The 23,778-nt window shown below is 45.7% G+C and overlaps 7 protein-coding genes across 7 annotated transcripts; 4 read left to right on the forward strand and 3 right to left on the reverse strand.

Moving 5' to 3' along the window:
- Positions 1–1,305: 1,305 nt before the first annotated feature.
- On the reverse strand, positions 1,306–1,470 carry CLUP02_12771 (uncharacterized protein; the record flags this gene model as incomplete). The annotated part of the gene is made up of 1 exon (XM_049291732.1): positions 1,306–1,470. A coding segment is annotated over one exon (165 nt), but the record flags the coding sequence as incomplete, so codon positions are not given.
- A 4,905-nt stretch (positions 1,471–6,375) lies between these two features.
- On the forward strand, positions 6,376–7,722 carry CLUP02_12772 (monooxygenase; the record flags this gene model as incomplete). The annotated part of the gene is made up of 1 exon (XM_049291733.1): positions 6,376–7,722. The coding sequence occupies one exon, from the start codon at positions 6,376–6,378 to the stop codon at positions 7,720–7,722; it is 1,347 nt and encodes a 448-aa protein (XP_049148879.1).
- Positions 7,723–9,080: 1,358 nt separating this feature from the next.
- Positions 9,081–10,318, forward strand: CLUP02_12773 (uncharacterized protein; the record flags this gene model as incomplete). Its single annotated transcript, XM_049291734.1, has 3 exons — positions 9,081–9,242; positions 9,308–9,638; positions 10,059–10,318. 3 exons carry the CDS (start codon positions 9,081–9,083, stop codon positions 10,316–10,318), a joined length of 753 nt encoding a protein of 250 aa, XP_049148880.1.
- Positions 10,319–12,256: 1,938 nt separating this feature from the next.
- Positions 12,257–12,562, forward strand: CLUP02_12774 (uncharacterized protein; the record flags this gene model as incomplete). Its single annotated transcript, XM_049291735.1, has 3 exons — positions 12,257–12,367; positions 12,424–12,488; positions 12,541–12,562. 3 exons carry the CDS (start codon positions 12,257–12,259, stop codon positions 12,560–12,562), a joined length of 198 nt encoding a protein of 65 aa, XP_049148881.1.
- A 1,086-nt stretch (positions 12,563–13,648) lies between these two features.
- Positions 13,649–15,691, reverse strand: CLUP02_12775 (uncharacterized protein; the record flags this gene model as incomplete). Its single annotated transcript, XM_049291736.1, has 1 exon — positions 13,649–15,691. The coding sequence occupies one exon, from the start codon at positions 15,689–15,691 to the stop codon at positions 13,649–13,651; it is 2,043 nt and encodes a 680-aa protein (XP_049148882.1).
- A 425-nt stretch (positions 15,692–16,116) lies between these two features.
- Positions 16,117–17,899, reverse strand: CLUP02_12776 (uncharacterized protein; the record flags this gene model as incomplete). The annotated part of the gene is made up of 3 exons (XM_049291737.1): positions 16,117–17,198; positions 17,267–17,689; positions 17,833–17,899. 3 exons carry the CDS (start codon positions 17,897–17,899, stop codon positions 16,117–16,119), a joined length of 1,572 nt encoding a protein of 523 aa, XP_049148883.1.
- A 1,912-nt stretch (positions 17,900–19,811) lies between these two features.
- On the forward strand, positions 19,812–21,242 carry CLUP02_12777 (amidohydrolase; the record flags this gene model as incomplete). The annotated part of the gene is made up of 1 exon (XM_049291738.1): positions 19,812–21,242. The coding sequence occupies one exon, from the start codon at positions 19,812–19,814 to the stop codon at positions 21,240–21,242; it is 1,431 nt and encodes a 476-aa protein (XP_049148884.1).
- Positions 21,243–23,778: the final 2,536 nt, after the last annotated feature.

Consider the following 23,778-nt stretch of genomic DNA (forward strand, 5'->3'; position numbering starts at 1 on the left):
TAAATTACTACGTTAGGGCTTACTATCGTAGTCTTTTATAACGTTTTATTAGTAATATTAGTGCCCTTTTAGTAATTTCTTTTTCTTTATCGTCTATTAATATTACTATAACGATTTTATTAAGGATAATTTCTTATACTTTTATTGCGGGTTATATAGTTTTCCTTAGCTCTTTTTTTTTTTATAAGTTAGAAATTACTTCGTTAGGATTTATATAATATAGTTTAACTATTATAATTAATATTTTAAGTAGCTAGTTACGATCTTTCGTAACTATATAAGAGCACTCGTTAACGAAAATTAATTTATATAGCCTAGCTTATTATTAAATAATTTTACTCTATACTTATATATCCGAATTTAGTAATATATTTAAATTACCCTTTATATCGGGCTTATTATATATAATAATTACCTCGTTAACTTACTTTTTTACGTTTACTTTGCGTAGTACTTATATTACTTTTTTAATTACTTAGGCTCGTTAGCTTACGTTTAGTAATAATAATAAGGCTAAAGTCGTTTTTAAATATATTCTAAATATTAATAGCGTTAGTATAAGTCCGTTAGGCCCTATAATATTATTATAATATTTAAGTACTATTTAAAAATATTCGTTATTAGTAGAATCCGGATTCTTTTTTTAATAATTTTAAACGCCCTTTTTAATTACTAGTGTGCCCTTTTTATTTTTTTAATATTATAGTATGCTTTAATAAGTACGATTTTTAGTTATATACTATAAGCTATTATATTATCTTTAAATTCTACTAACTTAAAGCTAGTACTAGCGTTAGTTTTAATACTATTTAGCGGTCCCTAGTATATATTAATCTAGCTTTTTTATAAAGCTACTTATACTATTTTTACTTATAAATCCTAGAGGAATTACTTTATTTAAAAGGATATAGCTACGTTAATTATATATAATACTAGCTAACTATTTAAGTAAAAGATATTAATAATAATTTCTTAGTTAAAGTTAAGCTTATTACGTAATTTAAACTTAAATCTGCGTAGGCTTTGCGTATTTATTTAGTATTAATAATATACTTTTATTAACTATTCTAGCGCCCCTATTTTAATATTATTATTACTTAATTACTTTAAGAAGTTATATAGCCTTATAACTAAGGTATACCTAAAACTTTAATATAGTTATTTAAGCTTCCTTTTTATTAAGTAATTAATTAACTTTATATTATTAATAAGTTTTATAAACGCATACCCCTATTATTATTTAACTATTTTAAAATACTTATTACTTAAGATTTTATTTTTCGTATTATTAAATATAATACCTAGTTAATCTATGTTTTTTAAATATAAGAGAAACGGGGTATTAATAAGTAAAATATAGAAAGTTATCGTTCCGAAGTACGTCTCTATTTTTATTATACTTAGGGCGACGATTTTTTTACTTAGGCCGAAACTAATCTTTATAATACCCGTTATTAACGTATTAAGCGTTATTAATATAATTTTTTATAGCGCCTAAAATTACCCTTTTTTTTTAATTAACTATTATAATACCCTAGTATTTAGAATAATCTTATAAAAATTATCTAGGCCGTATTTTTCGCTTATATAAAATACTTATACGAGCTTAGTATTCGAGGGATTTAAGTAGTATAAAAAAGACCCCTTTAGTTACCCCTATATTTACTTAATACTATATTCTTTTTTTTTAAATATTAAAAAAGATAGCGTCTTCTTTTTAAGCGTTAAGAAAATAGGCTTTAGCCTTATTAAATTCGCCTTTTTAACTACTTCTATATCCGTTATCTAAGAGACCTTCTCTTACTATTTATAAATAAAAGCTTACTTATTAAGAGCTTTTACTACCCTTTATTTATTTAACCTCGTATATCCTCTAGAGGCTAATAGGGTAAAAAAAGAGTAGTTAATATTATTAATTTTATTATAATTTAATTCGTTAGTATAGGGAGTAAGATCTTTTTTATTTTCCGAATCTCTTATAGGGAGTAAATACTTTAAGCTACTATTTTAGTTACCGTTACTAAGTTCCGTACTCTCAAATCTACTCTTATATATAATTAAAAATTAATTAAATTAACGAGGGTTAGTTTTACTATTTACTACCCTTAACTTTTTATACTATTTATATAACTTAATACGCTCTTTTTCGGAGTAGTTACTTAACTAATATTTTTTTTATAAATATAATATTACTTTTTTTATTACCCTATTTACGAGTTAAATCTCTACTTATTTAATAAATCTAAGCCTCTTTATTAGTAATTACCGTATTTAGTTTCTTTTCTTTTTTTATTATACGTTTAATTAACTTAATATTATTAATAAGGGCTATTATATACCTAGAGATAGGTTTAGTATAGTATTTTCATTTTAATATTAAAGCTAGATCTTAGCTTTAAATAGAGCGTCTCGTAGTTTTTAAGTACTTAGTATAAGGTTATTTTTATTTTTAATACGCGCTAAATTATAATATAAAAATATCTAATTTTCTACTTATTTATTCCTTTATTTAGCTAGGTTTTTACTAGCTTATTGATTCGATTAATAAGCTCTTTAAAAATCTTTATTTACAATTTACTTTTTATTATCCTAGCTATAGATATAAAAGAAATTACTTATAACTTAAATAGAAGCTCTAGGTTCTTATTATAAGTCTCGAAATAGCTTTAGATTATATTAATTATACTAAGAAAGTCGTTTTAATTAAAATTACGTACCGCTTCGTAATAATAATTAAAGTCTTTACTTACGAGTACGATATTAATTACTAAATAGTATTAATATTCCTTAATTCTGACATTTTCATAATAATTATAAAATATTGTTAAGGTTTTTTATAAAACTTTATATTTCCTTTTAAAATATAATTTTCTTTTTTAAAAAGATTTTTTTAAGGTTTACAAATTACCTCGTATTTATTATTATATTTTTAGTATTTATATGCGATCCTTACGTTACTATATATTATTAGTAATTTTAAGTCGTTTAATTTTTTTTATATTAGCTAATTAGTACCGAATTTTATATTAATAATAGCGACGAGCTATAGATTAAAATAAGTAAGATTATTAATTATTATACTTTTAATACTATATTTTACCTCTATATATTCTTTTATAACGATAAATTATTATTAGTAATTATAAGGAAGAAATTTGCGTTATTTACCCTTTTTCTAAATTTATTAAAGCGATTATACGCCCTATCGACTTATACTTAGTTTTATAATACGAATTTTCTTTTTATAATTATCGTTACTAGTATTTTATATAGTTCTTATAACTATAATTATACTAATAATCCCCCTCGCTCGTAAAGGAATTTATTAACTACTTTTATAATTTCTAAGCTTATATTTACGAACTATTTATTTAGTTAATAGCTAAGGTCGTTTACGATTTTATAAAATAGGGGTTATTCCTATAGCCCCTTTTTTTTATAAACCTTAGTTAAATAGATTAATACTATATTAATTTACTTATTATTAAGTTAATTTATAATTTTATATATCTACGTCCTTTAATAATCCGGGTTAATATTTACTTATTTATAAGAGATTAGAATTTTATTTAGGATCGGGTTTTATCCTCTTCTTTTTTATTTTAACTTACTAAGGGTCGTGCTCTAGCTTATACTTATATTAGTAGTTATTAATATATTTAATTTTAATAGGGATATATTTAATCTACGCACTAGCCGTAATAAATCCGTACTTTTACTACTTAATAAATTTATTAAGGTCTAGGAGATTCTTTTTTTTTTTATTATCTTATTACTACTTTTATTTTTATTATTTTTAGTAATTACTATTACCTTTTTAAATTACTAGCTATTATACTTATTAAGATCTTTTTTTTTATTTAATATAAAAAAGTAAGGTTTAATAGTTCTTTTTTTTAATAATAGTAATAAACGTTTATATTATTATAAGAAGATATAGTAATTAGTCTTAAGATTTTTATTAATTACCGATTTTTATTATCCCGTATATTTCTAGCCTCTTAAGCTTTATACTCTTTATAATTTCTAAATAGCTTTTTCTTTTAATTTACCTCTTTTAGGGCGGTATTTTATAAGAATAATTAAAAATAAATACCGGGCGGCTCGTAAAAGAGCTATATAAGTTGTTAAGAACTATATAGGCCGTTAGGTATAATTAACGAAGTTAAGCCCTTTTTTTTATAATATTATAGACTTTAAGGACTTATTAAAAATACTTATTTATTATTTATATATAATAGGATTAGATACTTTAAAAATCTTATTTTTTATAGCCTTTTAGTACTTTATTTTATATTTTTTAAATAGTCTTTTTTATAGCTTAATTATTATTAAATAATTATTATTTACTAGCGATCCCTTTTATTACTTAGTTAACTTTTTGAAATTAGTAATTTTATACTAGGAGCTAATATAAAAAGAAGCTTTTTAGCGGCCTTTTAAAGGATTCTTTTTTTTTTTTTAAAATCCTCGTTTTTTTTAGCCTTTTCTTAAGCTAATAATAACTCTAATAAGAGGTTATAAAAATTATTTTAAATAGCTACTTTTTTTTTAAGTTAATCTCCGAGATTTATAATATTCTTAATTTAATATTATGAAGACTTTTAAATCCCCTCCTCCCTTATTAAACTATCCCCTATATTATATTCCTAAGTAATACTTAGGGAGTAGTTAAGGGAGCTATAAAGAGGTCGTTTAAACTACGGGCTTAAGGTCGTATTTATAAGATCTTTATAATAATAGACTTTTTTATATATTATAAATCTCTTAGCTTAATAACTCTTATAGGGTTACTTTCGCTACTAAGTAAGAATATTTACGTTTAGAGATTCCCTTTTTTAATTATATAATACTTTTTTATATTATATTATTAAGCTCGTTTATTATACTAATTAATTAGGTAAGTATTTATTATATAAGTACTTTTTTTATTAATTTAACTAGTTAATTTTTAATTATAAGCCGGCTATAAAAAAGTTATTTAATAAAAAAGCTACTCGGGGTAATAGTAAAAGACTAGTTATTTAAGTAGTTTTATTAATTAATATAATTTAAGATAGTAGACGTTGACTTCTCGTAAATAATAAAGGGCTACGATTACTTAATTCCGTACGGTATTTAAAAATCGCCTCTTTTTTTATTTATTTTTATAAAGTTAATTAGTACGAATCTCTTATCTTATATAATATTAAAAAGTTATCTCTTTTACGTAGCGAGATACTTTACTAATTTATAATAATAGTATTTAATTACTAATTAATATTAGTATTTTTATTATAAAATAGTTAGCTCGAACCGTAGTTAATAAAGAGATTAATTAAACTATATAAATATTTACGTAGTAGGTATAAAAAAGAGGTTCTAACCGTAGGTTAGGCTAGCTATAATAATTATAAATAGGGCCCTTAATTGGCCCCTGCGCAGTCGGCTGTATGCCGCGGTCGAATTGGACTTCTAATCCGACAGAGGCGTATTGCCATCTACTTAAATTGTTAAGACACTGCAAAAGGTTGCGCTGGACTGTAACTTAAGAATGGCATGACATGTACCAGCAAGAGAATCTCGATGACTTGCAGCGATTCTTCGACAAGTACATGCTGGATAAACACAGTGGCTGGGAGACTACGCCCAGGACCCGACACTAGCTGCTGGGTTACAACCGTTCAAGCGTAGTCAATCAGCCTGCTGCTCAATTTCCGCCAGCGAACTTCAGGTACGAAACCTTGTTCCTTGATGCGACGAATAGATCTCTAGGGCACCGAAAACCCTCGTCTAAGAGCGTGGTCGAGTATCAAGCGGATTCGCCTTCTTCTCTTATGGGGTGCTTGCAGCCCCAGACCTCGGCCGCTAGTCTCATAGATCAAGGCCAGGGCCAGGACCCGGACCAGGACCAGGGTCTCGCGTCTTTCCCCCTCGGCCAGATCCCCATGTGGTTCAGAAGGGTGTCAAAGCATCGTGATCTGGGGTATTTGTGCGGGGTGAAGCGAACGAAGCGGAGCTATTCCCAGCGACAAGATCGAACTTCAATGCTTGCGTCGAATTTCAAAGTGGCAATATGGTTCGTGATCATAACACGCCGGATAGCTTGGGAGAATCATGATTTTGGGTGCTGAACGAAACTGCATCGGTGGTCCTAGTTTCTGTGGATCTTGCAGAATTTGCTAAATCGCGGCATCTAGAGTCGGCAGTCATGAATCTCCACCAATTCCGACTTTCGGAACCACTTAGACTTGAAGTTGCCGGTGGAGGCTTTAGTATGCACTCTCTGTATTATGGCCTAACCTCATGACTTCGTGACAACAGCTTCTCGTTTCTCGGTCTATTCGACGACAACACAGTTGGCTTCTTCACGAGTACCATTCAAGAGCCCGCAAAATGCCATTTCTAAACCCTCAGCCCAAGATCATCATCGCCGGTGCAGGTATTGGTGGCCTCACGGCAGCACTGTCCCTCCACGCCGCTGGGTTCACAGACATCCACATCTTCGAAGCAGCGTCACAACTCACAACTCTTGGCGTCGGGATCAATGTGCAACCCTCCGCCATTCTCATTCTCCGTAATCTCGGACTCCTGGAAGCTTTCGAGAAGACCGGCGTCAAGACGCAAGAACTGAACTTTTACAACCGTCACGGCCATGCCATTCTCAGCGAGCCACGAGGTCTCAAGGCAGGCTATGCAGTGCCGCAATTCAGCGTTCATCGCGGCGAATGCCAAATGCTGCTTCTGAGTGCCGTCAAAGAGCGTTTGGGCGAAGGGGCGGTCAATCTCAATCACGCTCTGACAGGGTTCTCACAGGATGAGAAGAGCATCACAGCAGAGTTTTCGCAACGGCGAGACGGTGCGCCGGCAGGACAGTCTAGCGTCACTGGCCATATTCTGATAGCCGCTGACGGAATCAATTCGACCGCGAGAAAGGTTCTCTACCCCAACGAAGGCCCGCCACGATTCTCGGGCCGCATGCTTTGGCGCGGCTGTATCGAGCGTGAGCCGTATCTCACAGGAGCATCAATGGTTTGGGCTGGTCACGCCGATCAAAAGTTCATCGCCTATCCCATTAGCCAGCGCTCCGCAGATAAGGGCAAGAGCCTTGTGAACTGGATCGCCGAACTCAGGATAAGAGACAAGGATGATGAGGATCTCACGCCGCCAAAGACGGACTGGACAAAAGCAGTCGACAAGTCTGTGTTTGAGGGGCCGTTTCAAGGTTGGCGGTGCGGCGGGCTCGAGATGAAGGATCTCATCGACGCAACCGAGAAGGTTTTTGAGTTCCCTATGAGCGATCGGGACCCTGTTGAGCGTTGGAGCTTCGGCCGCCTGACTTTGCTTGGTGATGCTGCGCACGCAATGTACCCGATTGGCTCTAACGGCGCATCGCAGGCTATTATCGACGCGGAGACTCTTGCGAAGCAACTTGTTGAGAACCAAGACGATGTGGTGGCGGCGCTGAAGGCGTATGAGTCGGAGCGGCTGCCAGCCACGTCCAAGATCATCATGGCAAACCGTGGAAATGGACCGGATCACGTCTTGCAAATATGCGAGGAAAGAGCACCCGATGGTTTCGGGAATGTCTACGATGTTGTCCCGAAGAACGAACTAGAAGACATTGGTCGGGTCTACAAGAAGGTGGCTGGGTTTGAAATGGAAAGTGTGAATAAGAAAGCACAGGAAACAGAGGGCATTAGTGAGAAACTAGGATTAAAGAGCCCAGCTGAGTGGATTTAGGCCTCAGAGCTAATCAAGCGTTGATGTTTGGCACCTCCTAAAGAAATCTCAGTTGACATTGACAGAAATGACAGCGAGTTAAGAAAAGCAAAGATATTACTGGCCGCTCTAGAGACCCATTCCAAAGCTATCTGAGGTGCATTGCAATTCAAAACCCTTCTTGGAGTCATGCGGGCTTCTATTCGATGCCGTTTGAGACGACGAGTACTAGTAGTCAGGAACATGCAGTAAATAGTTCTGGGGAGAAGCGGACCGGGGGCAAGTTGCCAGAGCCTGAACATGACTTGTCAATGTCTCTGGTTCCCGGCGTACATCAACGACCGTTTAAGGTATGATGGCGCAAGTCCAGACTCCCGCACCTGAAGTCAACGTGATGCTGCGGAGTGTCTTAGACAATGGTTGAGGTGTGCAGGCGCCACGGTATCATTAGTTTTGGTCTAGTCTCTCCCTGCGCGGCAGCTGCATCCAATCCCCTCTCGTTACCCAGGACATTCACAATCCATAGCATCTTGGCCGTTGTCACTGCAGTCCGAGCTACAGGTAAGGAGTCCGGCAGTCAAGTGACTTTGAACCCCGGCTTGTGCCACCATTTGGCCTGCGCACATCCTGTCGCGGCATTTCAAGCGGCCAAGTTTGATTCATTTGCCCTGAACAGGCCACTAAGTGGTGCATGAACGCATACCGCGGAAGGCTTACCTGTTTCTTCTAAAGTTCTATCCTTCAGTTGTCCTCTCTTCAAATGTGACGTATTTCAAATGCACTGCACCTACGACATGCATGATCTCGATCTCGGTACAGCATCACATCAGTGCTTCAGAAATACGCAAGAGGACTCTCCAAACTCTGTTCGCTGAAGCTTGGACAGAAAAGAAGTCAAGATAGAGTAGAGAGTGGGATTTAACCTTCAAACTTTCTGCCCAGGCTTGAAACCACAAGGCGCTCGATGTCACATGTATAAACATTCAATCCGAGTCGAAAGTGTTCAAAAGGTGTTTTGGCTCAACTGAAGGGATGTGTACAAAGGATCAAGCTAACTACCGGAATCTCTTTCCCGGGAGACATAGTCACCACCTATAATTCACTGGTCAAGAGAAAGCCATAGATGAATTTGGGATCTATCATCTGCAACATTTTGCTTTTTCCCCTGCCTCCCTTTTGAAGAGAATCACGCCAGTGACGGAATGGTCCAAGCTTGGGAGGTTGGCTCCTTCTAGTGGCCCGTGACTGAATGTCTTTCTTTTCCGCTCCCGCCGTCTTTCCGAAATCCGACCATCTTCTTGGTGTTTCATCTTTTCAATGCCCCATGACTTTACCACGGCTACTACCTCGCTGTCAGAATGGCGTCGTGAAAGGACACCATGGATAATACGTTGCCGTCGTCAACCATACGAGCAATTGCGTCCTTGGTCGTCCTCTTTGTTCTCGCGACGACCTTTCTCGCTCTCAGGATTTACGCGAGAGTCTCGGCGTTGAGAAGTTGGCGGCTGGGGACGGACGACTATCTCATACTTTCGGCGTGGGTGAGTACGGATCTTTGCGTAATTAATCCCGCGATTTTCTTCTGTTCTTCTAATGCCATGTCTAGGTTCTGTTCACATGCATGATATATCTTCGGGTCGCGCTTCTAAGTGCGTCCACGTTTGCGGGGATACTGAACGTCCCAAAGTACAGCAAGATCAGTAAGGCAGCCGGGGTAATGTCAAACATAGCGTGGGCGCTAAGCAAGACATCGTTCGCCTTCACGCTCATGCGTTTGATGACGGGGAAGCTTCGATGGATGCTGTGGTTCATCATCTTCTCCATGAACCTCTTCATCGCGCTGTGGCTCCCATTCTTTCTGAACCCATGCGGCCCTGGCGGACCGGAGCCATGCTGGCCACGGGAAATGTCTGTTCCGTTTGGGATATTTGTCAATGGTGATTAAACTCATGTTGTCTTTGTCATATGGTTCTTTCCAGGATCGAGGTGGTTGACCTTTCTCTCTTAAGCATATTCGGCCTTCTTAGACATTTTTCTTTCCTTTTTACCATGGAAAATTATATGGCCTCTTCATCTTAGCACTCACGAACGGATTGGCATTTGTGTAGCTATGAGCATGGGTATCTTGTAAGTTTCGGTTCCGCATTTGGTGCATCAATTCTATGTCTTGGATTTTGTCGATTAATGTTGTCTGCAGCGCTGGAGCTACTGGGATAGTCAAGGTTTTATATCTATTCGGACCACAATCACGGAGTATATTCGACTCCGGAAGTATATGTAAGTTTTGACACGTCCGGTTATGAACCCTCAAGAATCAACTTGGAGGTCATATCAGACTGACCCTTTTCTTCCCCTAGACACGTTGAGCACCCTCTTCATCTGGGAAAGCGCTGAGATCTCAGCCACAATCATGGCAACATCAATACCCATGTTGCGAAAACTCGCCGTCAACATCTCAACCAGATACTCTTCTCGAGGAAGTAGCGAAAACACCATGCTGTCCGTTTTCCAGCGCCAGTTACGTATAGCTGGCCTCAGTAATGATGCTGAGAACCAACACGCTGACCAACCAACCAATTATACTGGCGCTTCCTCTACGAACTATTCACGGGCTTGAGGAACGCATTCTTAAGTACGATTAGGACATAACACAACAAGCACAGGCTACCCTAGTTCGATGTTTAAACTTAGTGAAACTTGGAAAAGATTGATGTTAATAGCTGCACACCCTATCATACCTTCATAATACCTCAACCTCTCTCAAGTAGCCTTCCAACGGGCTGATTCAGATTAGCTGGAGTCAAACATAAAGAAATTAGACCTTAAACATCCAGTGTACGAAGCATTCCGTCGTCAACCTATCAAACCCTCTTAGGGATCGGAAGATACCGCAAAGGCGACGTGCTCTCGACTGAGCTTTTCGGATTCATGTTGGCTTTTTCGTAACTAATTTAATTTGACTATTTTGACAGATTTTCATTAAGTTTTGGAACAGAATATAGAAGAGTCGCTCAATTGTTACAGAGTCGCATTGTTTTTCCTGATTTTGAATTCTATGATACGTGCATTAGCTCGTGATCGTTCTGGAAGCTCTTGATTTAAACTTCCTGCTTCATGCGAGCGCAAATCCGCGTCATTTGCAACAGCTAAGACTATTTCCACCTCACGTTATGCGTCGATGAGTAGATATCTGCGGAATAGTGAATGAATTATCGGCGTTCATCTCAAAATCTGAAGTGCCTTTCAACACGCGATTTGAGGACACTTTTCAGCTCGATAAAACCGCAATCCCCCGACAGCACGGCAATCGCATATTGATGGTGGGGTTCTTATGGGCGAAATTGCACCTAAGTACATGTAGTCCTCTTTCCCAGAACGAATGTACATGTCGCGCTGTTGCATAATACCTTGACTCGGAGGGGTCCCGGATATCCGGACCACACACAAGGAATATCAGCTATTGGTTTGGATGCTGATGTGGTAGACCGGAGACTCCGTCGCCAAGGCAGGCAAAGATTGTACCCACTGGAGAATTCTGGTCTGAGCGGTATTTGCGCCCTGGAAATGGAGAAGATCTGACGACACAGCCTCACTCATGACTTCCTACACGACATGCTCTGTTGGTTAAACACAACAGCGATGTCGGAAGGAACTTGATCTGTTGCGGGCGCTCTATTGCTCTGAGCCAAGTTTGCGAACCATGTTGATGTCTACAACAGCAGCCCAATACGCATTTGTCGTATTCATAGCTCATTCATTGGCCAATCCTACGTAGTATGTTATCCCTCTCATCGAGTCATGCTCGAGCTCCATCGGATAGGTCGGCGGTGCGGTGAACGACCTCGTCTCGATCGCCAGGGCTTTCTCCATACAACAAAACCGGGGTCTTCTTTCGCTCTCGGGGTGTAGATGTTTGAGTAATGCGCGTGGATACTAAAGCCTTTGATTGTTACGAGTATACATAGTGCCGGTGGTTGCATGACTTGTACGGAGTATCCCACCGGGTAATTTTGCAGCCCCCATTCTACGAAAGATTAGCCCAGACTGAACGACTAGCAGATAAGCCAGCAACCTGCCATACATGTGTTTGAAGACTTGTTGAATATGAGCAAAGTCTGTAAGTAGCTACATAGAACTAGAGCTCGGCGATTATGACCCAAAGTGGCACCTTTCACATCATATCACATCATACCACATCATACCGCTAGGTCATATCTTACAACTGGCTTGGGTTCCTAGCAACTAGCCCGGTAAGCTAACAAAATAGACTTTGGTTCGCAAGCTCAATCTAATAAGCTTCCATGGATAAAGTCAACTACGTAAGGAAGAACAACCTAAGGAAGCGGAACTAACGACCTCGGGCTCCGACAGCTGGGACTTTACGATAATCGGAGACATACATGCTAGTGCTATTAATACTGCACGTAGCAAGCTCCTCAGTCCAGCTTGGATGAGTAGATCGCATCTTCCACGAACTATAAGTTGAATCTTTCTCTCTTGAACCTCTTGCATCCCGTGCCTTTACTACCATAACCGTCTTTACATAAACCACAAAATGAAGTTCCTTACGCTCGTCATCGCCCTCACAGCGCCCCTGGCCGCACACGCCTGGACGGGACACGTCTACAGCACGCAGGCTGAATGCATCGGTGGCTGCCCAGCCAAGGTAAGCTTCCTTTGAAGCTATTTCACAGGCTCTCGGATACTGATTCTTGAAAACAGTGTCAGTCGGGGGGTGGCGCTTACGATGGTTGCTCCGGCGGAGGCGGCGCCACTGCACAAGATTTGTAAGTTGCTGCCATGAGAGAGTCTCTACGGCTTGCTAATATTCTGTTCAAGTGTCTACTGCAACTGCAAGTAGATACGGCGATGTTCAAACTACCATAGACTATCACTCTTCGTGCATAAAAGACATGGACATTTCCGCTCTATCATGGTTTATAACATTCTCCACATGACTCAAATTATCTCGTTGATCGAGAACTGTGTCCGCATCAGGTTTCTGTCGAGATCACTTTTGCTTTAATTTAAATATCGCTGCCTAGTGACAATCGAGGTGTTTACGCCTTGAGAAGGAAGGGCACACCAGCGTCACGGCCATTTGAGCCTACAATTGCCATCGTGCTTGAGTGAAAAACTCGCCACCTAGATTTTTTGCGGGAGTGCGTGAACTTACTTCTTTCAAAGTTTCCCATAATGCCATCAAGGTTCGATACATTCATTGCTCAAGACCCATTCTCCAAGTTATTGCTACATTGACTAACTTATCCGCTGGATGAAAACTCAGCGCCACCTTTTGAGCCCAAAGGGCTCTAGAGGAGGAACTAAGAAAATATATAAATACACTCTGAAGTCGTTCTCTATCTGACAAGAATAGATTCTCTTGGACACTTGACACGATCATGGATAAGACCAGCAGCCGCGGTTTCGTGATTCTCTTCACCGCAGTCATACACTGTATGATGACCTTTCTCACGGACGTCACTAATAAATGGCACTTTGGTGCTCGGGAAGAAGACAGAGAGCATACTAGTGTCATGAGAAGTAGGTGGAAGTCTTTTACCTCCTTCTGTCGTGTTGTTCGAAGGATGCTTGGGTGGTTCCACCCCTGAGAATAACGACAAAAGGATTAGTGTTAGAATTTCCCCTCTAAGCGCCCGTCACAAGTGCATCTTCGGGCGTCCCAGCAGCTTTCGTGAGAAACAATGATGAAGATTGATGCCTTTCGAGCAGCACCATTTTCAGAGGCTGTTTAAGACTCTAGGCGGAAATTTCTGAGTTTACAAGGTCGATTGCAGACATTATACAGGACAGCCGACAGGCATTGGGAAAGGGGGTTGTGATATAAATCGGCTCCAGTCCCTCCTTTTCTAGTACCTATTTACTAACGTACACTGCTTGCTCTCTAGTACATCGCACTAGCCCAGATCCCATCACCCCCAAACTTTCAGAAACGCATGTGAGCTATCTCTCGCTGATGCTCGCGCCACGCAGCGACAGGGTCCCAGCCCTCATCAGCCGTAGTCTTCACACTCTTATCCTTGGCGCCATACAGATACGGCTTCTCGTTGGCATAACACGCCGTCTCCGCTTCATCCGGCAACGTCCCCTCGAGAATATACCGCTTCGCAATCCCTTCCGTGCAATCAGACGTATCCCTTGACGAGTGCCCATACCCATGATGCGCAATCAACCTCGCGTTCCGCCCCATCTCGTTCAATAACCTACGCCCGTTACGCAGCGGCGTGGCCGGGTCATACGTCTCCGCAATTAACAGGATCGGGTTCTTGAGCGTGTGATTTAGGTCCCCGCGGTAGACGTCCACCGGCTCAGGCCAGTACTTGTGGACCTGCTGGCAAGGAAAGACATCGAAGAAGCGCGAGTTGCCCGCGACCCAGGACTGAGACGACATGTTGGCCCAAAGGGATCCCCACCAGACGAGACCGTCGGGTGGCAACGGCGCGTCGTAGGCATCTGCGCAGATGACGATGAAGGCGAGTTCATCCGAGGCGGGCCGCTTATTGGGTGTCGCGGGGAGCGTCGGGTCGTATTGCCAGGCCCGCTCTTCCAGGTACGCAGCGGCCAGGGTCGAGTTGCCCTGATCGAGCTCGTATAGCATCTGTGCGAGGGCCGGCCAGCTCTGGGCGTTGTAGAGAGCCGAGTAGATTGCGGCGACGAGGACCGAGTACGTGACGAGAGACGGGCCGCTTTCTTCGGTGTACCCGATGGCAGGGCGGTCAATGAGTGACGTGAGGAGGGACATCATGCGCTTGTCCAGATCCTTCAGCACGAGGGGCTCCCCGCTGCTGCTCTTGAGCTTTGCCAGCGCGCAGTGATCCGGTCCGGCGTTGATGCATTCGCCGAGAAACCCGTCGTACCAGGCATGGGTGCCGTTGTCGAGCGCGGTCCACCCGAAGCCGCCTAGTTCGCGGTGATCGCGGACGTATTCCGTCCCGTCGAGGATCACCCGACCGACACTGTCCGAGAACATGTTGGCGTATGTCTGTCCGATCCCCGTGCCGTAGCTGACGAGGTATCCCGTCAACTCATCCTCGTCCAGAGCTTTGCGGATCTCCTCCAAGTCGCGCGCGACGATGGATGTGCCCATGAAGCGGCCGAGGTCGCCGTGGACTTCCCAGCAGGCCTTGAAGGTGGCGTCGTTCATCGCGTCGGCAATCTGCAGCTGACGCTTCGGGTCGGCGGACACTTCGATGTACTGGCCCGTCAGAATGGACCAGCGGTCTCTGTCGACGTCGTAGGGGAAGCAGGAGATGGAGGGGCGGGTAATGTTGACGCCTCGCGGGTCCCAGCCCAGCACGTCGAATTTGCCATCGCTGAAGCGCTTGGTGTACTGCTCCGCGACTCTCCAGCCGTACGAGGTTCCGCTGCCACCTGGGCCGCCGGGTTCGATGACGAGGGTGCGCTCGCTTCTGCCGCCGGGGGGTGGGTTTCTGGTGCCGTTGTCGGGCTCACCTACGCGGGCTAGACCCGAGACCTGGTATTTGATGATTGCGAGTCGAACGATCCGGCCGTCTGACTTGTTGGTGTAGTCTAGTGGCACCTCCAGATATCCGCAGAGGTAGATGCCTCGGCCGGAGAAGGGGTCACTATCATTGCCATCAACGGAGACGGTCTTGTTTCCCCAGCTCCAATTGGATGGGTCCGGATCAAAGGTTTTCGACCACGTCTCCTCGGGATGAGCGTCATCGAGTTCCGGCGGGACGGTAGCATTTGTACAAGGGATGAGCTTGAAAGGATCTTTGGGTAGAGGGAACCGACCAAACGGGGATTCTTGTACTGGGATCGGGTTTGGCACAAGCTCCCCTCCGTGGTCCTGGTCTAGACGGTGTTTTCTTGTGAGGTGAATGTTCAACAAACCGACAGCCAAGAGAACACCGGCGAACATGAGCCGTTGACGTAGTCCCGGCTTCCGAGATGGGGGCGGGGGTGCCGGCCGCGGCTGGGCCTCTGCGAGCTGTCTCTTCTCCATGTTTGCTTTCGTTGTGACGGACGCAGTCAGGCACACACACCTCCAGGAAGACGCATTGAGTGATTTATAGTTGGGAAGAAAGAGTGAAAAGAAATTTGCTGATGACAATGGTGACGAAGAGCACGCGTTCGTGAAGACGTTGCCCTGTGAGGGGTCCCGATCCTTCAGGTGACAATCGTCTTCTCACCTTCCCGTCTTGGCGGGTTTACCTATCGGCCGAGAGGGCCCACATTTGCCGAGTTCGGCTCCGGACATTCGGCCGGGAAGCCCCGGCAGGCAGAGAATCAGCACCAATCAACGAGGACCCAACAAAGTGACAACCATTCCGAACAGTGAAAATGAATTTGTACAATTGGTATCTGGTGATCATTAAAAGAAACATACAGACTCATAAATATGAACTAAGAAAGCATCCCGGCCTCAACTCAGACATCCGTCTTCCGGTCATGCGCAAACGGGGCTTCTTTTGACTCCTTGCCCGATGAGTCGCCTCTGCCAAATGGCTTCGTCTCGCTCGAATCCAAATCCACACTGGCCCTCCATCCCATCCACCACCGACCGCTAAACAGCTCTTCCATCCTCTCCATGGGGATGCCCTTCGTCTCCGGCGCCCACAGGCCGAGGACCACAAGGCCAACGCCGCAGACGACCGCCCAGAAAACGTACGCGCCCCATACGTCGAGGCTGACAAACATGTTGGGCGTCACGCGCACTACAGCGAACTGGAAAAACCAGTGCAGGGCCATGTTACTGGCATAGCAGACGCTGCGGATGCGGGTCGGGTAGATTTCTGTGCCGTAAAGGTATTGTACCGTGCACAAGCCGATGGACCAGCCGACGGCATAGACAAAGACGGAGGCGATCGCGGCATCGGAGGCCGGCTTGTTCGTACCGTCGATCCAGATGGCCATGTAGATGGCCATGTATACGTGCGTGATGCACTGCAGAAACAAGCCCGTGATGAAACACCGGCGACGACCGAAGACGTCAACGAGACCCCAGGTAAAGACCATTGTAAACACAAGTTTGACAGCGCCGTACGCGCCACTAGTGATGAGGGAGGTATTATCCCCAACAACACCGGCGTACCGGAAGATCTCAGGGATGTAGTATGTGATGCCGTTCCCGCCAGACCACTGCGCGACAGTCTGCATGACGGCACCGAGGAGGAAGCGCGTGCGGTAGGTAGGGATCGTGGCAATGTCCTTGATGATGGCCCATGTCGAAGAGTCGGCGAGGATCTGCTGCCGCGTGCGGATCTGTTCGTGGATCTCGTCGTATTCGTGGGCGAGAGCTTGGTCGCTCGGGTCGGCGTGCCGGAGTTTCGCGAGCACGGCGAGCGCTTCGTCGCCACGGTCTCGGGAGGCGAGCCAGCGCGGGGTGTCGTCGAGAAAGAAGGAGGCGATGAAGGCTATGCCTACGGGGATGAGGGGGATGGCGATGACGAGGCGGTACTGCAGCCTCGTCGCAGCGAGGGTCGCGTTCGCGGCGTAGTTGATGAAGAAGCCTAATTCACGGTAGGTCAGTACATTGAATCAACGGGATCGCAGAATGTCTTCCCGGGGGTGGCCTTACCAATGGTGAGGAACGACAGTAACACGACCATGTATATGCTGACGACCATACCGCGCGACCTCGCGGGCGCAATCTCGGAGAGGTACAGCGGCGCAACAACCGTAAGTCCTCCGGCGCCGAGCCCGCCCCATATCCGGGCGAATAGCATAAACCCCAGGATGCCGGACGAGAAGACCTGCATCAGGCAACCCGTCATCCAGACAGCGATGAAGAGCTGCCACGCCCTCAATCGTCCGAGGCGGTCATTTACGGCGAGCGCGATAATGGAACCGAAGGCGGCGCCGAGGACACCAAACGACGAAATGTTGGCCTTGCGGTCAGCCAAACCGGACTCGTTGCCCTTCCAGAGGCTCGAGACGAGGCCGAAATCCTCCTTGAAGGACGCCAGGCCCGTTGACGCGCTGAACCCGCCTTCATCGTAGCCTACGTGGGGAGCTAGTCAGCGCACCGTGGATTTTGGTGTTGATTTTTGGTGTGTGTGGACGGTGGAGTAAAAAAAGGGACGGATCGCCTGTCAAGGTCGGACGGATGTTGACCGCAAGATCTAACGGGAACTGATTACTTACCCTTGGGAATAGACCCGCACGAGATAACGATGATGGTAAGGAGATAATAGGTGTTGAATTGGACCATCTTAAAAACCCCTGCGACGCCCTTCCTTTGCGTCGATATCGAAGGGATTTGGGACGGGGTTGGAACGAGAGGTTTTGGTTGCGGGCGCAAACCAAGAAAAGAGTGTATGCAGTTATGAAATGCAAAAAAAGAAGAATTTTTCAGTCTCTTTCGTATCAGTCGTAATTTTTGCCCCCTATTTTCCGACACGCAATCTCAGACGGGACGAGCTCGCACCACTACCCCCTCCGATCCCTCGCCTCACTTATGTGTTTTCTCGGGTTCGCTCCTTCGTAGACACTTTGCGCCCTCGAATCTCGTTCCCGTGTGACGGAAAACCGTCGTCGTCTGCTCCAAGACAAGAAAACGCGGGGTGTGGGTGAGGGGGTGACCTCGATCCTATCCCACGGGGTAAAAGACGGCTGCGCGGCCTGGGCCTCCCTTTCGATGGGAAAACGGCCCAACGGGTAACCCTCTCTCGACGTTCTCCGGATTTTTGGATGGGCCCCTGGTGTGTTGCCCTGGTTCAACTGGTCTCGAACCCCACGATTTCGTTCGGCGGGCGATCGCACGGCGCAAGGAGAGAAGACGCGAGAGGGGATCTCGTGCAGCAAAGAGTGTGGGGGTGAACGGTATGGGTTCAGTACTCGGTAGGACTTCAGACCTCTTCGCAGGAGGACATCGGACGTTGACCGAACGAAAAAAGGTCGCAGGAGTGGGAGGCCGGCGAAGGGTGAAAGAAGAGCCTGGAGGAGAGACTACAGATGATGGAGGGGGGCAACAATCTTAGTAATGTCACTCCACAATCGGCCGGGAGTTGCGTTCATCCAGTTCCCAAACTCTCAGACTCTCTACTAGAGTCTCCCCCAAGAGTCTGCTAGAGTCTCCAAGAGTCCAATCTCATCACAGCCCTTCCCTCCCGCTGCGCCGCACAAGTGCCGGACTTGGGCTAAGGCAAGGGACCAATGTACCCCCCAACGTCAAGTTCGCAGCAGAGCTACATGACTTAGCCTACTCCGTACATTGGCGTCGAGACGGTATTCCCGGGGGGCTTCCGGCCGGGTTCCAGGCTACTCGTCCATCCCATCTCTCTTGCCAGCAGCCTACCGCTGATCTCTCTCTGCTACCGGCACTCTCTGTCAGAGTCTCTCTCAACTCTCGGTCAACTTCCGACGGCCCTCGCAGCCGTACGTCGGTGGTCCGCGCCCTGACTCGTGGCGAACAGCGAGCCCAGAGTGACGCTGCCACGCTGCTTGCTTGCTTGCTCGCTTGCTCTCTCTTGCACTACGGATACCTAGTACGACTAAGGGCACCTAGCCACGGCAAGTATCCGTAGCCTCTGCAGGCATTCTCTCTCCACGTCCGTGGTAAGTTTAAGGCGCCGCTGTCCAATAACCCGAGGGCTTGGAGGCCAATCATCCCTCCACTTTGTGACTTGACACCGCTGCATGGCCTTCCGTCGGTCAGGTTCCACGGGTGCATGTGTGTGCTGAAAATAGGTGAAATAATGTATGCGTAAAGGTAGTTTGGAGTTACACGGTGACACCTACGTGAAAGTCCGTAGTAGGAAAAGACACCGCGCACATCGCCGTCCCGTCCGCAACTACACCACATCACGCAAAGCCGCATCTGCGCTACCTTGTGGTATCGGTCATCCTCCGAGCCCAACGCACCACCAAAAACTCAACCACCAAAAACACCACACAGCAGAGGCCTGCCATCTTTTCTCGTTCTCTCTCTATTTTCCCACTCCGGTCTCCTCTTCCCTCAAACTCTCTCCATCTACGGGTCAACAATCTCCACTATCGTTCCTACTACTTGCTAACACCTGCATGCTCCTCCTGCTGGAGAACGGAGGCGGGCGCGGACTGGAGAACCACATCTCCTCTTTCTATTATACGGCCGGCCATCTTCCTGAGGATGCTGCAACTCAATGATCCACACAACGACGTGCCGGGCCTTCGGCGGAATCTCACCAAGCGCAATGGGCCGACGTCCATATGTGCAGGCGCACCGCCGCCGTCATCGCACACCTGTTGCTGCTGCTACTCCTCCTCCTATGCCGTTGCCGACCCCCATCGTGGTAACAGTTGCGGATGACAGAAACCCCGTGTTGTCGGTCCTGTCGCCAGTTTGTTCACGCGAGGAGAAGAATTCATCCCTTCCATACCATTCTCAGCCCTCAACCACCCCCGGTCCTTTAGAGTCCCATCAACTCCTCCTCAGTAGCAGTAGCAGCAGCAGCAGTAACGCCCGCAATATCAGCAACCTCTCTCACCTCTTCGCCTCCACCCGGGCCTTCTCATCTCTTACACATAGGGTCTCCCTCACCATGCTACAAACCAAGCCCATCCTCCAGGCCCGTTCCACTCTCCTCCATCACATCAAGTCCATCATGGCTCTCCTCCAGCCGATCATGGCACCAACTACACGGCACAAAGACGACAAGTTAATATCCAGAGTCGTCGCCGCCAGCACCACTCCCGCACGGCGCAGGCTGACTCTCCCGGAGCGGATCCCTCGCGGAGCGTGGGACTCACATATGCACGTCGTCGACCCGGCCGCCTACCCCTTGGCAAAGGACGCAGTCTACTGCCCCAAAACGCACCGCCTTGACCACGCCCTCGCCTTCGAGTCCTCCGTCGGCATCGACAATATCGTCCTCGTACAGCCATCCATCTACGGCAACGACAACACTTGCCTCCTCGACGCCCTTCGTGCCCTCGGCTCCCGCCGCGGCAGGGCGGTGGTGGCTTTCGAGCCAGGCAGCCTGTCTCAGAGCACCCTGGCAGAGTGGCACAGGCTCGGTGTAAGAGGCGTCCGGATCAACCTCTCCTCGGTGGGCAAATCCCTCAACGCTGTAGAGCTCGACTCGTTACTACGTCGATATGCCCACGACTGCAAGCCTCTGGATTGGGTGATACAGGTGTACATGCCCATGTCCATGATCGAGCTGCTCGAGCCCATCGTCCCGACCCTCGGCGTGAGAGTTTGCATCGATCACCTCGGGCATCCCAATATCAAGGACATGCCATCACATAACCCGTACGACATGAAGGGCTTCAAGTCCCTAGCCAAGCTGCTCCGAGCCGGGAACACCTACGTAAAGTTATCGGCGCCGTACCGGCTGAGCTCTAAGGCAGATCATAGCGATCTGGAGCCGATTGCGCGAGAGGTGCTTCACCTGCGGGGCAAGGACAGAGTCATCTTTGCGACGGACTGGCCGCATACCCGGTTCGAGGGCCTGGATATCCGGCCCTGGATGGAGACGGTGCTCGACTGGTGCGGGAAAGATGATGTCTTGGTTGACAGGTTATTCAGGGGCAACGCGGAGGATCTATGGAATGCCCGTCACAGCAGATGATGCGCCACATCATCGATATGGTTTGCTCGGCTTACACGTTGGAGGAGCCTGCATTTTCTTTTACTAGCATAGCGTTGTTGCATGAGTTGTGTGGCTTTCTCAGCGGTTCATTGCAGAGCAACAATTACGTCGGCCTTCGACGCGACACGAATTTATGACCATAAGAAATAGAATACTTTGTAATAATGGCCTTGGCCAAAATCAACTTTTTACCTTGTCACGTAATCCGCATGATCTAGTGATACGGTGATTTACGGTGTGGTCGTTTGAGCTCTATGTTCGGTGTAAGTCCGCGATTACAATAGTCTTGACTAACACGGAAAACACCGCAACTTTAGGATAAGGTTTTCCGTTGGATACTTGATTCACATTATCGCAACTCCCTCTCTATCCCTGCAAGTCTATATGTAGCAGCGCCTGTGTAGAATACTTTAAACCAACTAAACGCCGAGGCAACGAGGGAGTCGACCCTACCCAAATCACAGAGGTTGGAGGGCTGGCTCTGACAGTTCACCACCAGTAGCTCCAGTTTCTGAGAACGAAATGACAACATGAGGGGGCATGGCAGCGCCGCCAAACCCTGAACTTGGAAAGAGACGGCCCGATAGTTCGGTGTTGTGTCCGCTCCTCTCGGCCGCGGGGCTAGTGGGGCCGCATTCTCGATTCTGAGATACGGCGTTGAAGATCAAGGGGAGACAATGAGCCAAAGAATCTCGAATATGCAGTCTGTATGGGAAATTATCAATCTGGTGATATTTCTGTCTGGTGCTCGTGTTTCCTAGCCGAAGACCGCGAGATCAACAATCCCACGCACGTTTTAAAGTGTCCAGGTTGTCGGTCGACAACTCTCGATATGCAATTCTCGCTTCTCAGCAACTGGCGGCCTTTGCACCTACTTCCACAAACCTGGGTTTGACACTGCATGCCCGCTTACCGTCACCGCCGGCGAGCAACAACGCCACTTCGGCGGAACGCATCCCTCGGACTGCAAGGTCAACGAAGCAGCCCGTCTTGGAGGGGCTTCTAGGTCGGTGACGACTGGTAGGGCCGGGGGCGGCTCCACTCGCGGACGTGGGACCGATTCTGGTACAAGTCCGATTCTCGAGCTTACTAGAGGTGGAAAGGGCATGGTGGCTGGGACTTTTGCCGGTGGTCCTTCCTGAAAGCACGTCTTTTCTCTCGTGGCAAGGTCTTATCATGGGCCATGGCCAAGCAGGATTACGGATATGCATCACTGAGTAGAAGTTTGTTCACGGCGGGTGACCGATGTGAGTTGTTTTGCGGCATCTAGGCGGGATGATTTAGACCGAGGACTTGTAGTTGCGGAGAGCACGGCTCGCAGTGGACATGTAGGATGGGGAGAATGTCATCGGTCACATTCGAGATAAGCTAGCCTGATCGTATCTTCATCGACTGCTTCTTACTTGGTGCGAATCCGAACTCGGTCGAGCAGAAATGTTGCTCGTGTGCTCTAAGATATCCAAGACCCTCATATCAATCATCATTTCAAAACACTGTGGTAGATTCGTCCGAAGATGAGGGAAAACTACGGAAAAACGAGATTACACACTCCCAACCCCACACGATGCCCATGGGGGACTCTCAAAGGCAACAAGAACCCCGGATTTCCCAAGCAGCCGGTCAAAATTGCCGGATATGTACGGATTTCAGTATGTATAATGAAACCTACTGTAACGTCCCCCAGCTTTCAACAAACTTGGCTCGCCACCAACGGTCAACTTCCGCATGTTGTGTGACAAGGATTCTGCAAGCTCCCTCCTCTTGGAAACTCTTGGGACTAGGCGAAGTGGCATTTATTTTCCAGAGACGAATCGGGTAAACATAACCTCAATATAGGATACAAATGCAACACACCCTATCTCAATAGGCCGATCCCCAGCCGAGGGACGGGAACAAAGGCTTGTTCTTGGCCATTTTGACTCGTGTGTCTTCATAACCCTCCATATGATCCCCGGGAAAGTATGAGCTTTGCGGGGCCGGAACCGTTTCAAACTCGAACCTGGAGATGGCGACTAGAGACTTCCATCAAGATTCCATCATGCCTATTGATACAGCGCGAAAATAGCACAAGAGAAATAGTCTCCCTTGACTTCAAGTCCGATACTCGTATCCTACCTCTGCGGTTGAACTTTCACCCCTCCGCCAATCTTACACCTCTTTCGAAAAGTTACCAGATACCCCTCCTCCCCGGTGTCCCACAACGATTCGACCGGGGCCCCTATAAGACGTTTCCCCTCCTCCCCACAACCCTCTTGCAGATCCCCTCCATCCGAGGCACGAACGAATCGTTGATAAGTCGACCCACCCCCTTTTGGCCACCCCATCAAAACATGGTATCAAAACATCGCTACTAACTATACTTAATTAATTAACTATCTTCTACTACTATAATAATATAGTTATTATTCTCCTTAAGTAATTCGACCCTTACGAGTCGATTAAGACTAACTAAACGGTTATTAAAGTCCTCCTAAGCTCTCTATATATCCTAGATATTTATAAACTTAGTATTTAG

This window comes from Colletotrichum lupini, chromosome 6 (assembly GCF_023278565.1).
Source record: "Colletotrichum lupini chromosome 6, complete sequence".
NCBI lineage: Eukaryota > Fungi > Ascomycota > Sordariomycetes > Glomerellales > Glomerellaceae > Colletotrichum > Colletotrichum lupini.